Below are 20,223 nucleotides of genomic sequence, written 5' to 3'. Positions count from 1 at the left end.
TTTGGATCAACTTTAATCAATTTTGGTAAGTTTTCTTAAAACTAAAAAAAAATACACAAAGGTAAGAAATTAAAAAAAAATCAAGAAAAAAAATTATAATTATAAAATTAATTTTCAGGAAGAAAAAAATTATAAACTAAGTTCTAAAAAACATAGGAAAAGACTTGTAACAAAATTAATGCATTTCATCAATATCAACCTCATAAAAATAAAATTTTTAAATATTGAAATCTCAATAAAGCATTCTGTCATCATCATCCAACGTGTGTATTGAAAAGGATTTGTTTTGGAAAGTTCAACTACATTATAGCAGCTCATCCCAATTGTATGAACAAAATAATTCTGATGCCAAAAATACTGAATCATTTCTGAACCAGAATAATAATTCTCTTACAAAATGTTTCAATCATGCAAAAAATATAACATTTTCAATGGATTTGCAATTCATTTCTCTGCTCTAAATATTTTAACACTAACAAAGGAATACTCATAAAATTTTGATGTCAATGGATTTACAAATTAAAAGATATGATGGAAACTGATATCATCGAACCATATCGAACAGAATATTGTTAAAGGAAAATTTATTTAAAGGAAGCTTAAGGAGCAACATCAATAAAAATCGTTTGTCTCAACCATTATCTTAGATAAATGAAATGAAGCCAGTTAGTCCGAAATTTGCTAGCTTAAAATTATAACAATTTCAAAGGACAAATATTTAAGTTATGAACTTTTATAAAAAAGTACGAACTACTTATTAAAATATTTTGATGAATTTATATTAATTTATTTTTTTTAATTTTATTCAAAAATTTTAAAATTTTTCTAAAATGGAGTATCACAAAAATTAATTGACAAATATGTCGATCTAAAAACACAACAACTTACTCAACAAAGATTTTTTTAAGCAAAAAATAATTAAAGCATTCCGTAGATAAAAAAAATGAAAAGAGTAAAACTCTTAAAATTATTTTCTCTTACATTTTATAATATCATATCATATCCCAATATTTTATCATAAATTTCATGTTCATCCTATACTTTGCATCGATACACAGAATTACTGTCTTACCATGAGCAACCAGTGTTTATTATTTCTTCCACACACATATTATTTTCATTATTAAGTCTGTAAACTTTTTGTTCATGCATTTCTTAAAGCGATCCACGAAGCACGACTATTCGAAAGAATATATCGAAAATTAATGATTTTTTATTTCCTTCTTGTCTGTATAAATAAATTGATCTAAACCGAAACAAAGTGCGGTAGTCCCCATGTGGTAATTAAGCCATTAAAATTAGAAGATTTTAGATGAAGTGAAAATGTGTTAATGACTTTTTCACACTTTTTCCTATCTTCTCTCTACTCTATTGTAAAGTGCATTAATTAAGAGGCGAGAATTCAATTATGAACTTGTCTCTTGTAACTTTCTTTGTATTCTTGATCAATAATCCCTTTTTTTGCCACACATGTACGTTGTCGGGACATTTAAATAAAATATCGAGAGAATATTGCAAAGAACACGCAATAATTAAATTAAATGTACAATAATGTAATTTAATTGAAACGACTGTGACTTGTGCAATTGCAGTTGCAGATAAAGAGAGATCCGTTGCATGCGAGTATTTTCACATTTATTTTAAAAAAAGAAGAGAAAAACTGTTTTTAATGAAAGACCACCGTCATATGGTTTTTTGCTTCGTAACGAGCCACACACAGCTTTTTGCTCGGAATTCAATTTTTTTTGAAGCCCTTTTCATTTCCATTTATGGCGAAATGCGTAATTTTTCGTCATTAATAATTTAGCTTTTGTGCCTCTTTTTTTTATTTAAAATTTCCATAAAAATTAATCTAGACTACTTTTGCTGAGCAAAGGCAAGTTATTAATGGAGCGAATGTTTTTTGCGTTGTGAAGACTGAATGTCGTTAAAACTGTCGCAACGACATAAAGTAAGCTGAGTACAAGAACCGTCGCTTCCATAATCACAAAATGTGAAATTGACGTTCCGATATCCAACCATGATCCGCGATTTTTGACCAAAAATAGGAAGTTTAAGCACATTACGTCACAAATTATCAGTATCATGATGAAAAGTTTCTGTACTTTTATCTAAAAATTAAAAAAAAAAATAAGAAAAATATTTTAAAAAATTCAAAAAAATTACCTTTGTGATGACATTCAGTGCTTTCAGGCAACAAGTTAAGTACAAAATTGGCATAACGAGCTTCAAGATGATCAAAATCGTCATCAAAAATGGTGAGAACGTCGAAATATAGCATCTCACCCAATTCGGGTCAAAGGAACTGATCGAAGCGATATTGCCAGTACCGAATAACGCAATTAATAGATACAACAACTGTTGAAAAAAATTATTTTAGGTAAAATTTTCATAAAAATCAAGGAAAAACTTACAAATTTGGTCACTCTTCGCACATCTCCGAGATTAACGAAGCGCAACTGGAATGGAGATCCTTCCAAATCGAAGGTTAAGTCATCAAGTCGTTCGACATTCTCTTGATGCAAGTTAAATTCGTACTCGATCCAATATTTTAGGTTCGTAACAAATGCCATGAAGAAGAGCGGCTCGTACGAAAGTGACATCGACATGAAAATAATTATCAATCCGTTCTCAATGGCGCTTATTCGTTGCTTTATATTGAGAGGACTGACAATTGGAGTAACGAGCGACACTCCAGCGAGTATCCAACAAAGGCTTTGACTGACTTTAGGAACGCCTAAACTGTTGTCCAAACAGAAAATGATATAAATTAGATTCAGACTCGTCACTGAAACGATCGAAAGTTGCAAAATTAGCGCTTTACTGAATTTATGGGATCGGGTTTCGTTGAAAACTTTCACAATCCAGATCAAAATTCCAAGATATCTGAAAAAAATTTAAATTCAGATGACAAAAATTTAAAAAATTAAAAAAATCTTACAACAAATAATTTTCTTTGGAGTCTTTTTCAACACTCGGCAACGCAGGAAACACCGCCAAAGCCAAAGTCGATGCCAATAATTTTAAATTCATGCGTCGACTACTGTTTGAGATGCTCATTTCGTACAAACAATGTCCAATTAGCACGACACTCAAGTAATTTCGATGGAAAAATGACAAAATCATGAGTTCAGTTGTCACCAACAAGATGAAAATCCCGATGAAAACTTTAATTTTGCTCGAACTCGGGAATTTTGCGTAATTTTTTCGTAAATATACGAAATACCACGTGATGACGGGAAGAATAAAGTACAAAGTGACCATCGATGGCGTGTTTTGGATGTAATTGAAGAAGATGAGAGCAAAAACGAGGCAAATAACGATCAGAACAGCCAATTGTTGTGACTTTGAACCTCGAGAATGGCTTGTGTGATGATCGCGAACGTACAATTGTTGCACAAGGATGTAAATCCATCCGGTCATGGTAATGGCGAGACATACCAAGAGCTCGTACTTGTAATACTGTTGATAAAATTCGATAGATTCAATGGCGACGTGCATTAAAGTCTCTGCGATATCGGGCTAAAATTCGAAAATTTTAAGTTTTAATGAAATTTTCTTTGAAAAATTATTTTTTAAAGAAGAAAAACTTACAATTTCATCATATTTCTTCGCTTTTATCGCCTGCATGAGCAAATATTCCATTTTTCCGACACGATTTTCGATTCGATATTCTTCGTCGTTGATGAAATACATGAATTTCTTCTGTCGGGTCCTCATATAGAGCTTTTTGTACTGTTTTAGCAGTTGCAAAGCGTTATTTTTCAAAGCATTTGCGACGAATTCTGTTGTTGCATTCAAATACTGATGCGGTAATTTGCCGATATTGTTCACAGGTACAGGAACTCCAATCAGAGAAGCCAAAAGCGGTGTCACATCAGCTTGTTCGATGTCAAAGCGAGGCACAAGTTTGTTCAACATGTGATAGTGAAGTTGGTTATGTACGAAATTTTCAATTTTATTCCAATTTTTGACGCCGGCGCCCCATGCGATGATCGGAGTTTCAGTTTCAAAGTGAGTTCCGTCGCCGTGAGAGCCGCGATCTGTCATTCCGTGATCTGAAGTGAAAAGGTAGGAGGTTTTTTGATCGTTGGTAATTTTTTCTACCAATTCGTAGATTTGTTGGATGCCTTTGTCGACGGCGATGAGGTTTTCGATGAATTTTCTGAAAAAAAATAATAAAAATATTAAATTAATTAAAAAAAATTAAATTAAATTATTTTTTTATATTTTAATTGAATTAAATTTTTATTTAAATTTAAATTATTTTTTAATTAAATTAAATTTATTTTTTTTAATTTTAACTAAATTTAATTTTTTATTTTGGACATATTTTTATTAAAAAAAAAATTAAATTAAAAAAAATTATTCAATTTTTAATGAATTTTATTAAATTTAGTTTTTAAATAATTTGTTTTCAAAATTTTTATTTATTTTTTTTTTAATTAAAAATCATTTTAAATTAACTTCTAAATATTTTTTTAATCTAATTTTTTTTATTAAAAATCTTCGAAAATAAAAATAAATATTTAAAAAAAAAATAAAATAATTAAATTTTAATTTTTAAATTAAATTAATTTTTAATTTACTTTTTTTATTTAAATTTTAAATCATTTTTGTTTTTCTAATTTTTCACAAGAAAAAATTAAAAAGTTCATTTTGTGAAGAAAAAAAAATTATTACAAATTCACTAAAAATTGAAGAAAATAAAAAAAAAATTTTTCTTCTCAAAAAAAATTTTTTTAAGGAAATATTCTTTTTTAATGAAAATCTATGAAGCGAAATAATAAAAATTCGTAAAGAAAATTCAAAAATTTATTTAAAAAATCTTACTTTGAATTCGGTTTGTGAACATGTCCAGCAGTATCGAGACCCAAAAGATGCAAAAACAGCACGATCTTATCTTTGTTCTTGACTTTTTCGACATTTTCCTCCTCTTCAAGGAACTTTTTCACTCGTTCGAACACCCATTCATCGAGTAACGTCGTATCAGACTGCCCTGAAAAGTCTTCGTCATTCGGATCGTAACTAAAAGTCATCACTTTTCCTCCTGTTGAGCCTTTTGCGAAAATCGGAACAATATCTGGAGACCCCCAACTGTAAGTAACACTCGTTCTATTGAAGATATGATCGAATTCGACTAAATTTTCTTGCCATCCTTTAAAAATCGCACTTGGATCTTCGTATAAACCGGCAAAAAGTGCAATATGCCCGGGACGAGATTCAGTCTAAAAAATAAAATTAATTAATAAATCTTAAAAATTATTTAAAAAATATTTTTTCTTTACAGGAACTCTCGTATGTGAAATCCCGCTGATGCCTCGATTTAATATCACATCCGCCAAAAATGGAGTTTTATTTAAGTGAACTTCGTAAAGTGATTCTGCTCGTAAACCATCAGCAACAAAAACGACCAACCTATGAAAAAAAATTAAATTTACAAAAATAAAAATTTAAAAATGAAGAAAAATTTAACAAACCTCTTCGCTGGAGGATTCGGCAACTCATTTTGTGCTTCAAGATCCGTCAAAATCGGCGAACGGAAGTAAATGTAGAAGATTGAGACCAAAAACAGCAAATGCAGGACAAATCCAAAGCTAATGACGAACTTCATCGTCGCTGACACGTACTTTGTAAGTCATAAAATTACCAATTACGAGATAAAATTAACTTTCACTCGATCGAATTTCAATTAAAAATTTAGGTCATGAGCCCTTTTTAATGTTTTAAAGTGAAAATTTTTCTTTTTTAAAGAAAATTTCCAAAATCAGTCTTTTTCGTAAATTAAATTTACTTTTTTCACATATTTTAATGTTAAAAAAATATTTTTTCCGGGAAATTCAGTTCCTACTTTCAAAAATTATTTATTTACTCGAACAGCTGATTGCTGAGTCGTGCACGGATTTAATGGTTTCGAGTCATTTTTTGAAAAAAATTTCCTCTGAAGTTCGTTAAATTTAATTTATCACAAAATTAAATAATTTTATTTATAGAAAATGAGATTTTTTTTTACAATTTTTTCAGTTGCTGTTGATTTTATTGCACATTTCGTTGTTTTTGTGGTTCAGGAAGTGCGTGAATCCCGACATCTCGTACTTGTACGATTGTCTTGCGATGCTTTTGTATGGCTTTTTGGACTTTGGTATCGTCAATTTTTTCGTCACTTCGGATTTTAACGTTGTTTGAGGCTGATGAAGTTGCAAACATAGCGCAACAGTGCCCGAAAAATCAATTGTTGAGTCGAGATTCAAGCAAGGACGTTCCTCGACGACTTCTGAAACGCTCAATTGTGTGAAAGAACTGACGACTTTTGATTCGACTGATGTTGCAAAGCCCGTGCTAAAAGAAAAAAATAATTTTTTTGATGATTTTTATGTAAAAAATATAAAAACTTACTTTTGAGCGACTTTTGTGTCAGCATTTCGATTCCACAAACTAATCGCAATTTGTCCATTCAAGTCGATCGAAACAGCTCCCATGGCAGAAACTTCCAAATGAGCTCCGTTATGCAAGCGAATGACTTCTTCGTGGTCTTGTAACGTCGAAATGGCTTGATAGGCAGGCGTTGGTTCGGATGCTGTGCCACTCCAAACGTGTCCCATGAGTTCGCCTTGTCCCGTAAAGAAGACAAGAGGGCGCATCGCCGTTCCCTGAAGATATAATTCCATGCCAGCAGTTACTGTGGTGTCTTCGTCGGGATCTTGTTCGTCAGAACCGCCCATGAAGGAGGATAATCCGTTGCCGAATAAACCGAGCTGAAAAAAATTTAATGAGAAATGTGAGTAAAAATAATTTTTTATTTTAATTTATTTTTTTAATTTTTTCAAATTAAATAAAATTAATTTTTTTTAAAAGAATTTTCGACAATTTTTCATTTTTTTGTTTTTTTCTAAAAATTTAGATTAATTTAGTAAATTATTAAATATTAAATTAGGTAAATATTAATTATTAAATTAAATATTTTTAAATAATTTTTTTTTATGAAAATTATTATTTTTTATAAATAAAAATTTATTTAATTTTTTTTTTACTTTACTTAATTATTTTATTTAATTTTAAAATTGATTAAATTAAATTATTTAAAATAATTAATACCTTATAATTAAAATAAATTAATTAACTAAAAAATTAAATTTTAATAATTAATAATTTTAATTCAAAATTTTAAAATTTTTTAAAAATATTATAATTTAAAAAAAAAACAAATTTAAAATTTATTAAAATCGAATTAAAATTTTAAAAAATATAAAATTAAAAATTAAATTAAATTAAAAAATTATTCATTTATTTTTTCTTTAAAAAATTAGAAAATAAAAATTTTAATTGTACTATTCGAGCTTTTATAAATATTTTTTTTTCTAATTAAAAAAAAATCTTTAAATATTCCAACATTAATTTTAAATTTTTTTTTATTTTTTTTTTTAAATGCAATAAAAATAAATTTTTTAATATTTTTAATAAAAAATCAATTACTTACAGTGAAAATACTGAACTTTTCCTGCCCCGCTTGTACAAAAACATCAGCATTTCCTCGTTTCAACACGCCATCCTTAATTTCTTGCACACTCAAAAGTGTGCCATTGAACGATGGACTCTTCGAAAAGTCTCTCATAATCGCTGTCGACAATCCTTTTTGTCCCAAAACGTGATAATTGTTCACTTTTCGATCATTTTTCACCAACAACAGCATGGCATGTCGATAATAATCTGACGTCGCTGCATTCACGGACAACTTTTGCAACACATATTGCTTAATTTCGAACGCTTTATCATCCGAACGAAGATAATTAACGAGTTTGGTCAACTCATGAACGTTCAATTTCAAGTCGAGCAACACATCGAGCGCCAAAGTTCGTGCACTCGAGTCGAATTTCTTGTGCGTTTGATAGAAAATGTCCTCAAAACGGGCTCGAAATTCGGGCGTATTCCAAAATGAGACAGAAAATGCTTTCAATGCCTTCACAGCTTGCGTTGAAACTTTGTAAGAACCTGTCTCGGCATATTCAAAAAGCATTGAAATCGTATTTGGAGCTTTTAAGTTGCCCAAAGCACGTAAAAAGATGACTTTACATTCGTCAGTTTCGCAATTTTTGAGTTGAGACATGATGAATTCAGTAACTTTTGTCACAAATGAGTTCTGGAAGTCATCTCCGAGGAGACGAGCATGACGATAAGTCATCGCAGCCAACGTTTGAACCAAAGTATCTTGAAGACGTTCGTAATGAGATCCGTTCTGAGCAAATTTCAAGAGTTCTAAAAAAGAAAATTTAAAAAAAAAGAATTTTTCATTAAAAATTTTAATAATTTACCTTCCATAACTCTCATTTCAGGTCGAGTTCCCACAGAAAGTCCTTGCAAATATCGTTCAGCGTCGTTAAAGTCGTCCTCAGACTCGAATTTTACGACGTTAGTAGCTTCTTTGAAGGCATCGTACGTTTGTACAGCAGCTAAAATATCCAAAAGTTGTCCTTTGATCTCTTTTCCTGATTGAGAATTCAAGATTCGATGCCAGATTTCAGCTTTTGCGAGACGTCCCATTGGTACGAGTTTGACAAAAGCACGAGCGGATGCTGATGTGCCAACTTCTGAGTTACGGAGATCGTCTTTGAGAGCTTTTACTTCTTGAATGAGCTGAAATTAGATGAAAAATTAGAATTTGAGGTAAGAAAATAATTTTTAAAAATTTATAAAAGTTGAAAAATTTCAAAATTTTTGATAAATTTTCAATTTTCGAATATTTTTTGAAATTTTATCCCTTAAAAAAATAAAAAAATTATAATTTAATAAAAATAATTCAATTTTTGTACGAATTTAATAAAAAATTAATTCAAATAACAGAAAATTATTTAAAAAAAATACAAAATTTGAATTTTATGAAAAATTTTGACAGCTGTCAAATTTTGAAAAGTAAGTTTTTCTTAAAATTTTAATATTTTTTGCAAATATAAAACACTTTTATCTAATTTTTACAGAAATTGGACTTAACAAGACTTGAAATTGTTAAAAAATCGAAATTTTGTTTCGAATTTTGACAGCTGTCAAATTTTCTAAACGTCAAAAATTTAAAAAATGTCAAATTTTGTTCGAAATTTTAATTTTTATGAATTTTTGAAATATTTTCTAACATCTAAAGACAAAATTTTAAGATAAAAATGAAATTTTATCAAAATTTCTGAAATTTTTAATCCATTAACTGTCAAAAAATCACTTTTTCACTTAAATTTCTTTAAAACTTACATTCCAGCATTTTCCATCTTGACAACTTTTTGTCACTTTCGACATCAATTCCGTTTCTTTGACATTTTTGAACAACTTTACACACTCCTCAACTGATGCGCATTTCAATAAATCCGCTTCTCCAACTGCTTCGCTGATGTCAAAGGTAAATGTCGAGTTGACAACTGTTCCAACTTTGGGATAAGCATTCACTGTAACGACATGTCGTTCATGCCCTTCAATTTTTTTCACAGTTCCATCGACTCCTGTCCAATAATCCGTGTTGCTAAAGGGATCAACAGTCACTCCAAGCGGATAATCCAAGCGTTGATAGTTGGGCAAGTCGTCTCCCAATCGACAATGCAACTTTGTCTTGCTAAATTTCTCGGGGCTCCACACGATATACGAGACATCGCACTCTCCCGAGACATCCGTGACCTTTTCCGTGCCATCTTCGCCCTTATATTGGAAGAAACTGACAATAGCTTTCTTCAAATTCGACACAGAATCGTCTTCGCCTTCCTCGAGATGCACTGCTACGATTTGACTGTCGCGAAAAACGACAAAAAATGGCTTCGGCGAGACTTTTTCGAGCACTGTCGACGATTTTTCATCAAATTCGGCAGTTTTTTGGGATTTTACGAGGAGTTTCGTTGAGATTAATCGAAATTGGAAGATCATTTCGTCGCCATTGCGCCAAATATTTGCCACATTTATCGCTCCTTCAAGCCGATAACTCGCCGGCGTGCTTTCGTCGAACAAATTTGAGGAATTTACTTCGTTCACAAAGTTATACGTGTACTCGCTGCCCAATTTGAAGCAGGTCGAAGCATGAGCTGAAACGAAAAAAAAATGTAAATAAACAAAAATGCTCGGGAGAGTTCATTAACCACCCGGTAAAGCGACCTTGACCACGAAATACGAAGAAAACTAGTTCCAAGCAAAGCGAATATCGCACAAATTCATTAAAAATTCGCAAATTCTCTCATTTCTCGTCCCATACCGAGCACCGTACGAGATGTCGTGTCATGAATTATCTCTCTCGTCGCACAATTTCTTATCAACAAAACAATTTTCGAGATAATTTCGGAGTTGCAACTCTCTTAAGAGGTTCAAGGGTTATCGCAAAGTGACGAAGTTGGTCGAAAAGGGACACGTCACTTTCGAAAAAAAGGAGAAACTTACCAAAAATTATCAGAAATAAACCAAAAAGTCTCATTTTTTCTCTTTTTGTATGCAAGTCGTGTCAATTTCAGCGGAAATTCTTAATTTATTTACGGTTCTCGTAAAAATCACGACGATTGATTACGTTTCATTTAAAAAAAAAGTGAAGATTCAAGTCCAAAAACTACACACAATTTAACAATAAAATAAAGAACGAGGTGCGGGTAGCACGACGATCATTCCGTTATGTTCGAGCTATGGACGACGACTGAATGAATGAATATTTGTGGTACTAAAAGCGAGCAACAGAACGAATAAGTACATCATGTGTGAATGTGTGACGTCATGAGTTACTTATTTTTTGTGTCTTTGCTTTGATGCTTCTTTCGTAAATATTCTACAGATTTTGTGGTTAATTTCTTTCGTGGTGAGATTTTTTTTAGATTGAGAAGTTTTTAAATGCTTTTTATTTAATTTTTATTATTTTTTAATTTTAATTTGATTATTTTTTAAAATTCATTTTATTTAATTTTAAATTTATTTAAATCAATTTTTTAATTATTTTATTCAATTTAAAATAATTTTATTTTTTTATAATTTTTCAAATTATGTTAAGATTTATTTTTTATTTTTTTTTTAATTTTATTATAATTTAATTATTTTTTAAATTTTTTTTATTCAAATTTTTTTTTTTTTAATTAATTTTTTTTTAATTTAAAATTATTTTATTTAATTTAAAATAATATTATTTTTTTATAATTTTTTCAAATTATATTAAGATTTATTTTTTAATTATTTTTTTTAAATTTTATTATAATTTAATTATTTTTTAATTTTTTTTTTTTTTTTTTATTCAAATTTTTTTTAATCTTTTAATTTTAATTTTTTTTAATTTAAAATTATTTTTTATTTTTTTAAAAATATTAATTTTTCTAAAAATTTACGAGAATTTTATTAATTTAAAAAAAATTAAAGAAATAATTAGAATTTTTTATTAAAATAAAAAAAGCTTAAAAAAAATGTAATTTTAATACATTTCTAAGCCAATGACGAATATAAAAAATAAAATTAAAAAAATAATAGTTTAAATTTAATTTTAACCATGTTTAAATTATTAATTCTGAGCAAATAAATAAATTCGATTCAAAAAAAATTAAATTAAAATTTATAAGAAATATTTATTTTTTTTTTCACAATTTTTAAAAATATGTTTAAAAATTAATTACTTTTTTAAAAATATTTTTTCGAATAAAAAAAATTAATTAACTTATTCAAATTGAAGATTTTTAAAAATTTAAAAAGTAAATAAATTTTATTTAAAAAAAAATTTTTTTTTTATTATTTAAAAAAAAAGTTTGTAAATTTAAAAAAAAAATGTAAAAAATTAAATAAATTATAATTTTAAATTTAATTAATTAAATTAATATTATTTAAAATTAAAAAAAAGATAATTTTTATTTCCTAAAAAAAAACGTAAATTTAAATAAAATAAAATAGTTAAAAATTCTTCCCTGATAATTTTGAAAAAAGGCGCGTAGAAAACGGAACAAAATAAGAGAGCGGCGATTCCTTATCTTATCTCAAAAACTATCGCTGTACCTTGATAACGCCAATGAATGAATCAGTTCATATCGAAGCGTCAAACATGCTAAAGTTGCTCCAATTCTTCCTAATATTTTCAATTTTCTTCCACAAAACCTTCGGACAACCCTCCTACTGCCTTTCGCACTCAACATGCGACTCGTGTCTCGATTCCGTCGGTTGCTCGTGGTGCGTCGATCGCGCTTACGACATTAAACGCCCTCGTTGCATGCCAAAAATGGACTTGCTTCAATACAAATGTCGCCCAGAGTTCATCCAAGAAAGTGTCGAGATGCAAAAAAACATTTTCAAAGACGAACCATTGTCGGATTATTCCCGCGACGATTTGGAAGCGCGTCAAATTCGACCGCAACACGTCAAAATGATGATGAAAAAAGGCACAACGCAGGAAATTCACATGAAATTCCGCCCGGCGAAGAATTATCCGCTGGATTTGTATTATTTGATGGATTTGACGTGGAGTATGAAGGACGACAAAGAGACTTTGGTCAAAATGGGCGGAAGTTTAGCGAATGCCTTGAACAATTTGACGGAAAATAATCGATTGGGCTTCGGATCTTTTGCGGATAAGCCGACAATTCCATATATCATGATCAGTCCGACGGAAAAAGCGAATCCTTGTGCCGTTGAACGTCAAACGTGTGCCCCAACTTACCTCTTCAAGCATCATTTGAGTCTCACAAGTGACATTGAGCAGTTCGTTCAACGCGTAAATTCGAGTGTTGTCACCGGAAATGCGGATAATCTCGAAGGCGGCTTGGAAGCTCTCATGCAAGTTCTCGTTTGCGACACTCGAGTCGGTTGGAAAGCGCGTTCCCGTAAAATTGTCGTCTTCGCATCGGATGGCTGGATGCACGTAGCTGGCTTTGGACTACTTGGAGGAGCTCCGCAACGCAACGACGCCAAATGTCATCTCACGTCGAACGGCGATTACAGCAATTCCCTCTTCATGGATTACCCGTCGCTCGAAGAAATTTACCGCGAACTCCTTCGTCGCAAGGTAAATGTAATTTTCGCTGTCACAAACGACGTTTTAGGTCACTACAAGAGCATCAAACAACTCATGCCCGACCAAACTAACGTCGGAATTTTACAAGAAGACTCTTCCAACATCCTCCAACTCGTCGAAGAAGGTTTCGCTGAATTCGTTCGTCATGTCAACTTCATCGACGATGCTCCCGATTACTTCAAAATTGAATATCTGACGAAATGTGGCAACAAATACGGCGAATACGTGTCCCAAAGTAGCTGTGACAACATCAAAATCGGACAAGAATATGATTTTTTGGTGAGAGTTACGTTGCTTGACAGTCCAGATAATATCGGGCTTGAACGACAAACGATCCGTATTGAAGAGGCGAGTCTCAAAGATGAATTTTTGAAGCTGGAAATTGATCTCGAGATGACTTGTCCGTGCATGAAAGAGGAAGAAGAGGAGGAAAATAGCCCGAGATGCAATAAAAATGGGGAATTTAAGTGTGGGATGTGTTTGTGCTATGATGGATTCGTTGGAGCGACGTGCGATTGTAACTTGATGAATTATAAGAGCTCGAAGGAGTTGGATGCGAGATGTAGGGGTAATGATACCGAAATTTGTAGTAATAGAGGAGAGTGTCTTTGTGGCGTTTGTTATTGCGAGAAGCAGTTTGAGGGAGATCATTGCGAGTGTCTCAAGTGTCAATTGGAGTAAGTACTTTCTGAAAAATTTAAAAAAAAATAGTAAAAAAATTTTTAAAAAATAAAAAAAAATTAAAAATAATTTTATTTGATAAAAAAAATAATTAAAATTTATTTTAATTTAATTTTATGTTTTAATTATTTTTTTTTTATACAATTTTTTAATGAAATTTAATTTTTTTTTAATTTTATTTTTTTATTTATTTTAATAATTTTATTAAATTTCTAATTATTAATATTATATTAATTTTCATTTTAATTATTTTGAATTAATTTTTTTTTTCTAACAATTTTAATTTTTTTTTAATCATTTCTTAAGACTTAATTTTTTTTTAATAAAAAATTGAATGAAATAAATATTAATTTTTTTTAGAAATTATTGCTCTGAAAATTATTATATAATAATTTTTTTTAAATTAAAATCCTTTAAAAAAGTTTAAAAAATTAAACATTTTATTAAAAATTTAAACTAAATTAATTAAAAATAATATTGAAAAATTTAAATATTTAAAAAAAAAAAAAGAAAATTTTTTTTGAGTAATTTTTTGGCAAAATGATTAAAAATGATAAATTAGAGCCCTCTGACAAAATTTTAATCCATTTGGAGCAAGATTTGACAAAAATTGCTTTGACACAGTTTTTTTGCTCTTGATTTAGTTTTTAAAACAAAACTATGTCAAAGAAAAAATTTTTTTTCAGTTTCAATTTTTTGGCAGTTTTGAGTTACAAAATTATTAAAAATGATAAATTAGAGCCCTCTGACAAATTTCAATCCATTTGGAGCAAGATTTGACAAAAATAGCTTTGACACAGTTTTTGACACAGTTTTTTTGCTCTTGATTTAGTTTTTTAAACAAAACTATGTCAAAGAAAAAATTTTTTTTCAGTTTCAATTTTTTTTTTTTAGTTTCAATTTTTTTGCAGTTTTGAGTTACAAAATTATTAAAAATGATAAATTAGAGCCCTCTGACAAATTTCAATCCATTTGGAGCAAGATTTGACAAAAATTGCTTTGACACAGTTTTTGACACAGTTTTTTTGCTCTTGATTTAGTTTTTAAAACAAAACTATGTCAAAGAAAAAATTTTTTTTTCAGTTTCAATTTTTTGGCAGTTTTGAGTTATAAAATTATTAAAAATGATAAATTAGAGCCCTCTGACAAATTTCAATCCATTTGGAGCAAGATTTGACAAAAATTGCTTTGACACAGTTTTTGACACAGTTTTTTTGCTCTTGATTTAGTTTTTAAAACAAAACTATGTCAAAGAAAAAATTTTTTTTCAGTTTCAATTTTTTTGCAGTTTTGAGTTACAAAATTATTAAAAATGATAAATTAGAGCCCTCTGACAAATTTCAATCCATTTGGAGCAAGATAGAGCCCTTGACAAAAATTGCTTGACAAAAATTGCTTTGACACAGTTTTTGACACAGTTTTTTTGCTCTTGATTTAGTTTTTAAAACAAAACTATGTCAAAGAAAAAATTTTTTTTCAGTTTCAATTTTTTTGCAGTTTTGAGTTACAAAATTATTAAAAATGATAAATTAGAGCCCTCTGACAAATTTCAATCCATTTGGAGCAAGATTTGACAAAAATTGCTTTGACACAGTTTTTGACACAGTTTTTTTGCTCTTGATTTGTTTTTAAAACAAAACTATGTCAAAGACAAAAATTTTTTTCAGTTTCAATTTTTTTGCAGTTTTGAGTTATAAAATGATTAAAAATGATAAATTAGAGCCCTCTGACAAATTTTTATCCATTTGGAGCAAGATTTGAAAAAAATTGATTTGACACAGTTTTTGACGCAAAAACGGATTCGAATGCAATGGACATGGATCATGCGATTGCGGAAAATGCACTTGCGAAGAAGGCTGGAGTGGCGAAAATTGTGAATGTAATTAATGTTAAAAATTATAAATTAGAGCCCTCTGACAAATTTTTATCCATTTGGAGCAAGATTTGACAAAAATTGCTTTGACACAGTTTTTGACACAGTTTTTTTGCTGATCTCTGTATCGCTCCAAACTCCGATGAAATCTGTTCTGGACAAGGAAATTGCAAATGTGGTAATTTTCTTTTATTTTTTTACTTTAAAAAATCTTTAAAAACTTTTTTTTTAAGGAACTTGCGAATGTTTCAGTCCATTTCGTGGTCAATTTTGCGAACATTATCCCGGCGGAACAAACATTTTATGTAAAACCTACGACGAATGCGTCGAATCTTCAATTCTAAAAAAACTCGGCAAAAATATCGAAGTCACAAATTGCACAAAAGACGATGTCCCGCACACAATTCTCTTCGTCGATGAAATTTCCGACAAAAATTGTTATCTCCGTATTCGTTACGACGAATCGACATCTTGTGACTTTCACTATTCCTATCAAATTGACAAAGGAAAGCACACAACGCTCGGAATCTTGAATCAAGTGTGTCCTCCAACGGATTACGCGACAATTGGATTTCTCACAGTTTTGATCGCAACAATTATCATTGGATTGCTGTCACTTTGTATTTGGTTCATTTGTGTTCGAATCAAGGATAAACGAGAATACGCGAGATTTGAAATGGAACAGAGGGAAAGTACGAGATACAGTTTGCAGATGAGCCCAATTTACAAATCTCCGATCACGGAATATGAAGTACCGAAGTTTACGTTTCAGTCGGCTGAGAGATTGTAAAAAAAAAATAAAGAAAATTTTAGTTAGAAAAATGAAGAATTTTTTGAATTGTGAACTGGGATGAAAATTTAAAATGCTCATTGGGGCAAAAATTTTAAAATGTGCATTGGGACAAAAGTTAAAAATGATCATTAAGATAAAAAAAATCAAATTTTGCATTGAAATGAAAATTTTAAAAGTTTGAAGCAACATTATATACCCCAAGGCATATTTTGAATATCAACCCCAATGCAAAATCAGATTTTGCTTCATTATAAATATTAATTTTTTAAATTTTTATCTTAAAATATATTTTATATTTTTCATTTTAAAGCATATTTATGGATTTTTCATCCCAATGAACATTTTGAACTTTTGGCCCAATGCACATTTTAAAAATTTTAGCCCCAATGCGTATTTTAAATATTCATCTTATTGCACAATTTAAACTCAAATTAAGTAAATTTGTTTGAAAAATTTAAATTTCTTATTCAAAAATCGAAGAAAAATAAATTAGGGACCTGTAAACTTCGTTCTACCTATCGAAATTTCCTTTTTTGGATTTCAAAAAAAAATAATAATAAATAAATTTGCTTAAAAGTATGCAATGTAATTTTCACTTGTCGTGTCATGTCGCGCGACTTAATTAATTTTTTTTTGTAAAATCGACACACTTTAACTCAGATACTGATTTATCAGGATGACATTTCAAAAAAATTACATGAAGTAAATAAATATAAATTTTGTATGCAAGACACTATTAAAATGACCTACGACAATAATGAACAAAATGAACAAATTTTGCTCTTTGAAACGCTTCTCTTGTTTCATATCAGCGATAATTTTTGATAAATGATCATTTTTCGAGTAAATAATCTCAGTTGTCTTCAGTTCGTTCCGCATTCAAGTCGACATGAAGGGCTTTTTATACTTTTTTGCCTTAATTTCGTTCACTTCAGCGGGAAATATTTTATTTCTTGCTCCCTTTAACGGTCCATCGCATTGGCTTTTCTTGTCGAACATCATTCGAGAATTACTTCAAAAAGGACATCATCTCACTGCAGTTACGGGAATCCCATTAAAAGGCGGAAACGAAAATTACACAGAAATTCTCATCGATCCGCCGTATGATTTTAATCGAAAATGTAAGTTTTTTTTTTGAATTCAAAGGTCAAAAAATATTTTTTTTTCTTTGATAGTTTCACCCGATAGCGTGTTCGATGGGCACTTTGTGTCGCCATTTGTGTCTGTCTTAATGTTGTACGAGCTCGGAATTGATAACAGTGAATGGGGACTGCAAAACGAAAAGGTACAAAAGTTGATAAATTCGAAAAGTTTGAAATTTGACTTGGTTATTAGTGAGCAATTTTTTCAAGAAACATGGTTGATGTTTGCTCACAAGTTCAATGCTCCTTTGGTTACGATCAGTACGTTGGGACATACGGATTACATGGATTACGCCAATGGATTGATGACACCTTTGGCATATGTGCCTCATGTTTTGGTTGATTTCAGTGATAAAATGACATTTTTCGAAAGATGTGAGAATGTCGCGTTGACCTTGTTTGACAGATTTTATCGGTTGGCTTCTTATATGCCGAGAAATAATGAATTGGCGCGAAAATATTTTGGAAATTTGGAAAAAGGTGAGAAATTTTTTTTTTAATTTTCATGATTTATAAATAATTTAAATCAAAAAAAAAACATTTAAAAAAATAAAACCTAAAAAAAAACTAAAATAAAAATTAATTAAAAAAAATAAAATTAATTTAAATAAAAAATAATTTTTAAAAAAATCTCAAAAAATGTAATATTTAAATTTTTAATTAATTGAATGGTTTTTAAATTTTTTAAAATAAAAATTTAAAACTGAAAATTAAATCAATTTTCGCCTAAATTTTATTTTTTTTTCTTTTTAACAATCTATCTAATTTTTTTTAATTATAATAAAATAATAATTAAATAAAATATTTTTTATTTTTTTTTGTTTTAAAAAAATTAATAAAATTATTTAAAAAGTCAAAAAATTTAGAAAATAAATAATTTTTTATTTTTTTTATAAATTTTTTTTTTATTTATTTTAATAATTTAATATTTTTATTAAAAATATAAATTATTTTTTTTAATTTAAATTTATTTAAAAAGTTAAAAATATTTATTTAATTTTTATTAATTTTTTTTAAAATTTTATTTAATTTTTTTTTTTTTCAATAATTTAGAAAATGGTTACTTACCAAGTGTCGAAGATATGGAAAGAAAAATCGACCTCATGCTCGTGAACTTCAACAACGCCCTAAGTAAACCACGTCCCCAAATGCCGAACCAAATCAACATTGGAGGAGCTCATATCAGAAAAAATCCTTCTCCTCTCCCCGCCGATATGCAAAAATTCTTAGATGAAGCTGAACACGGCGTAATTTACATGAGTTTGGGTGCTTTTGTTCAAAGTTCTCTCATGCCCGAAGAGAAACTCCGGGAAATTCTCTCAGCTTTCAGTCAACTAAAACAACGCGTTCTCTGGAAATTCGAAGCAAAATTAGAAAATATCCCGAAAAATGTGATGATCAACAAATGGATGCCTCAAGCCGACATTTTAGCGCACAAAAATATCCGACTGTTCATTTCTCACGGAGGCATGTTTGGGACTTCTGAAGGCACATCGAATGGCGTTCCAATGTTGTTCATTCCTTTCTATGGCGATCAACACAGAAACGCTATTAAAGGAGAAAAAGCCGGCACCGCACTCAAAATTAGGTTTGGTGATATAACAGCTGAGAGTTTTTTGAAGAAGATAACGACAATTATTGATAACCCAAAATATCGAGATAACGCAAAGGAAATCGCTCGTGTTTTTAATGATAATGTCGTTCATCCGATGGATACGGCAATATTTTATATCGAATATGTGATGAGAAATAAGGGAGCAAAGTATTTAAAATCAGGCGCTGTGGAGTTGAGTTGGTATCAACATTTTTATTTGGATATTTTGGGATTCGTATGTGGAATTTTGTTTATTTTAGGATTGATTTTGTATGGATTTGTTAAATTTTTAGTAAAAATTATTTGCGGAGGAGCAAAAAAGTCAAAGAAAAGTTCCGTTAAAACTAAAAAATCCTAAATGTTGAAAAAAAATCTTTTAATTTAAGTTCGGAAGTAAAAAAGGCTACCTAAACTAAAAATAAATAAATAATTGAATTTTAAAATTTTTAAAATATTTTTTAAAATGATTTTTTTAAAAATGCTAAAATTGAAAAACTATGCATTCTAAAGATAATTTCCATGCATATCTGCTCGATTTTTGAAAAAATAAAAAAACAACGATTTTTCCATATGAGGAGCAAAAACCGTTGTTTTTTTCTCACGTCAAGTTTCAACCAACTTTTGATGGATTTCAAAGCTGAAATTGAATTATTATTCTATATTTCATTCTAAAGATAATTTCCATTCATATCTGCTCGATTTTTGAAATAAAAAAAACAACGATTTTATCCATATGAGGAGCAAAAACCGTTGTTTTTGAAATTGAATTATTATGCATTCTCAAAGATAATTTCGTCAAGTTTCAACCAAAGTTTTTGATGGATTTCAAAGCTAAAATTGAATAAATATTCATTCTAAAGATAATTTCCATTGATATCTGATCGATTTTTGATGAAATAAAAAAAGAACGATTTTATCATATGAGGAGCAAAAACCGTTGTTTTTTCTCACGTCAAGTTTCAACCATTTTTGATGGATTTCAAAGCTGAAATTGAATAAATATTCATTTCCATGCATATCTGCTCGATTTTTGAAAAAATAAAAAAACAACGATTTTTCCATATGAGGAGCAAAAACCGTTGTTTTTTTCTCACGTCAAGTTTCAACCAACTTTTGATGGATTTCAAAGCTGAAATTGAATTATTATGC

At 29.3% G+C, this 20,223-nt stretch overlaps 5 protein-coding genes across 5 annotated transcripts in view; 3 read left to right on the top strand and 2 right to left on the bottom strand.

Moving 5' to 3' along the window:
- LOC134832724 (integrin beta-nu-like) overlaps window positions 1-274 on the top strand; it is a 1,341-nt gene extending 1,067 nt beyond the window's left edge. Inside the window, exon 2 of the mRNA XM_063846851.1 lies at window positions 242-274. Within this exon, the coding sequence (XP_063702921.1) occupies window positions 242-274 (33 nt within the window). The remainder of the gene's footprint in view (window positions 1-241) is intronic.
- A 1,523-nt stretch (window positions 275-1,797) lies between these two features.
- On the bottom strand, window positions 1,798-5,783 carry LOC134830475 (GPI ethanolamine phosphate transferase 1-like). Its single transcript, XM_063843976.1, has 8 exons — window positions 5,481-5,783; window positions 5,289-5,418; window positions 4,834-5,228; window positions 3,595-4,165; window positions 2,942-3,522; window positions 2,415-2,886; window positions 2,167-2,358; window positions 1,798-2,111 (listed from the first exon to the last, which is right to left on the bottom strand). The coding sequence occupies exons 1-8, from the start codon at window positions 5,612-5,614 to the stop codon at window positions 1,848-1,850; spliced, it is 2,739 nt and encodes a 912-aa protein (XP_063700046.1). The 5' UTR covers window positions 5,615-5,783; the 3' UTR covers window positions 1,798-1,847.
- Window positions 5,784-5,952: 169 nt separating this feature from the next.
- On the bottom strand, window positions 5,953-10,631 carry LOC134829515 (microsomal triacylglycerol transfer protein-like). Its single transcript, XM_063842605.1, has 6 exons — window positions 10,402-10,631; window positions 9,238-10,052; window positions 8,310-8,631; window positions 7,478-8,253; window positions 6,397-6,755; window positions 5,953-6,339 (listed from the first exon to the last, which is right to left on the bottom strand). Exons 1-6 carry the CDS (start codon window positions 10,433-10,435, stop codon window positions 6,021-6,023), a joined length of 2,625 nt encoding a protein of 874 aa, XP_063698675.1. The 5' UTR covers window positions 10,436-10,631; the 3' UTR covers window positions 5,953-6,020.
- A 1,407-nt stretch (window positions 10,632-12,038) lies between these two features.
- Window positions 12,039-16,531, top strand: LOC134832720 (integrin beta-nu-like). The gene is made up of 3 exons (XM_063846844.1): window positions 12,039-13,668; window positions 15,653-15,723; window positions 15,779-16,531. The coding sequence occupies exons 1-3, from the start codon at window positions 12,191-12,193 to the stop codon at window positions 16,333-16,335; spliced, it is 2,106 nt and encodes a 701-aa protein (XP_063702914.1). The 5' UTR covers window positions 12,039-12,190; the 3' UTR covers window positions 16,336-16,531.
- A 696-nt stretch (window positions 16,532-17,227) lies between these two features.
- LOC134831265 (UDP-glycosyltransferase UGT5-like) lies at window positions 17,228-19,476 on the top strand. The gene is made up of 3 exons (XM_063844945.1): window positions 17,228-17,459; window positions 17,514-17,960; window positions 18,534-19,476. Exons 1-3 carry the CDS (start codon window positions 17,228-17,230, stop codon window positions 19,430-19,432), a joined length of 1,578 nt encoding a protein of 525 aa, XP_063701015.1. The 3' UTR covers window positions 19,433-19,476.
- Window positions 19,477-20,223: the final 747 nt, after the last annotated feature.

The sequence above is a fragment of the Culicoides brevitarsis genome, chromosome 2 (assembly GCF_036172545.1).
Source record: "Culicoides brevitarsis isolate CSIRO-B50_1 chromosome 2, AGI_CSIRO_Cbre_v1, whole genome shotgun sequence".
Taxonomy (NCBI): Eukaryota; Metazoa; Arthropoda; class Insecta; order Diptera; family Ceratopogonidae; genus Culicoides; species Culicoides brevitarsis.
The sequence above is the reverse complement of the archived record's forward strand: the minus strand, read 5'-3'. Positions and strand labels throughout refer to the sequence as shown.

Coding starts and splice junctions, on each gene's coding strand:
- LOC134830475 (XM_063843976.1), bottom strand. CDS start 5,614: ATGAAGTTCGTCATTAGCTTTGGATTTGTCCTGCATTTGCTGTTTTTG. Junction 4,166..4,833: donor GTTCACAAACCGAATTCAAA/GTAAGATTTTTT, acceptor ATTTTTTTTCAG/AAAATTCATCGAAAACCTCA. Junction 2,359..2,414: donor TGCGAAGAGTGACCAAATTT/GTAAGTTTTTCC, acceptor TTTTTTCAACAG/TTGTTGTATCTATTAATTGC.
- LOC134829515 (XM_063842605.1), bottom strand. CDS start 10,435: ATGAGACTTTTTGGTTTATTTCTGATAATTTTTG. Junction 8,632..9,237: donor AAGATGGAAAATGCTGGAAT/GTAAGTTTTAAA, acceptor ATCTAATTTCAG/CTCATTCAAGAAGTAAAAGC. Junction 6,756..7,477: donor AAAAGTTCAGTATTTTCACT/GTAAGTAATTGA, acceptor AATTTTTTTCAG/CTCGGTTTATTCGGCAACGG.
- LOC134832720 (XM_063846844.1), top strand. CDS start 12,191: ATGCCAAAAATGGACTTGCTTCAATACAAATGTCGCCCAGAGTTCATC. Junction 13,669..15,652: donor TGTCTCAAGTGTCAATTGGA/GTAAGTACTTTC, acceptor TTTTTGACACAG/TTTTTTTGCTGATCTCTGTA. Junction 15,724..15,778: donor ACAAGGAAATTGCAAATGTG/GTAATTTTCTTT, acceptor TTTTTTTTTAAG/GAACTTGCGAATGTTTCAGT.
- LOC134831265 (XM_063844945.1), top strand. CDS start 17,228: ATGAAGGGCTTTTTATACTTTTTTGCCTTAATTTCGTTCACTTCAGCG. Junction 17,460..17,513: donor GTATGATTTTAATCGAAAAT/GTAAGTTTTTTT, acceptor TTTCTTTGATAG/TTTCACCCGATAGCGTGTTC. Junction 17,961..18,533: donor TTTTGGAAATTTGGAAAAAG/GTGAGAAATTTT, acceptor TCAATAATTTAG/AAAATGGTTACTTACCAAGT.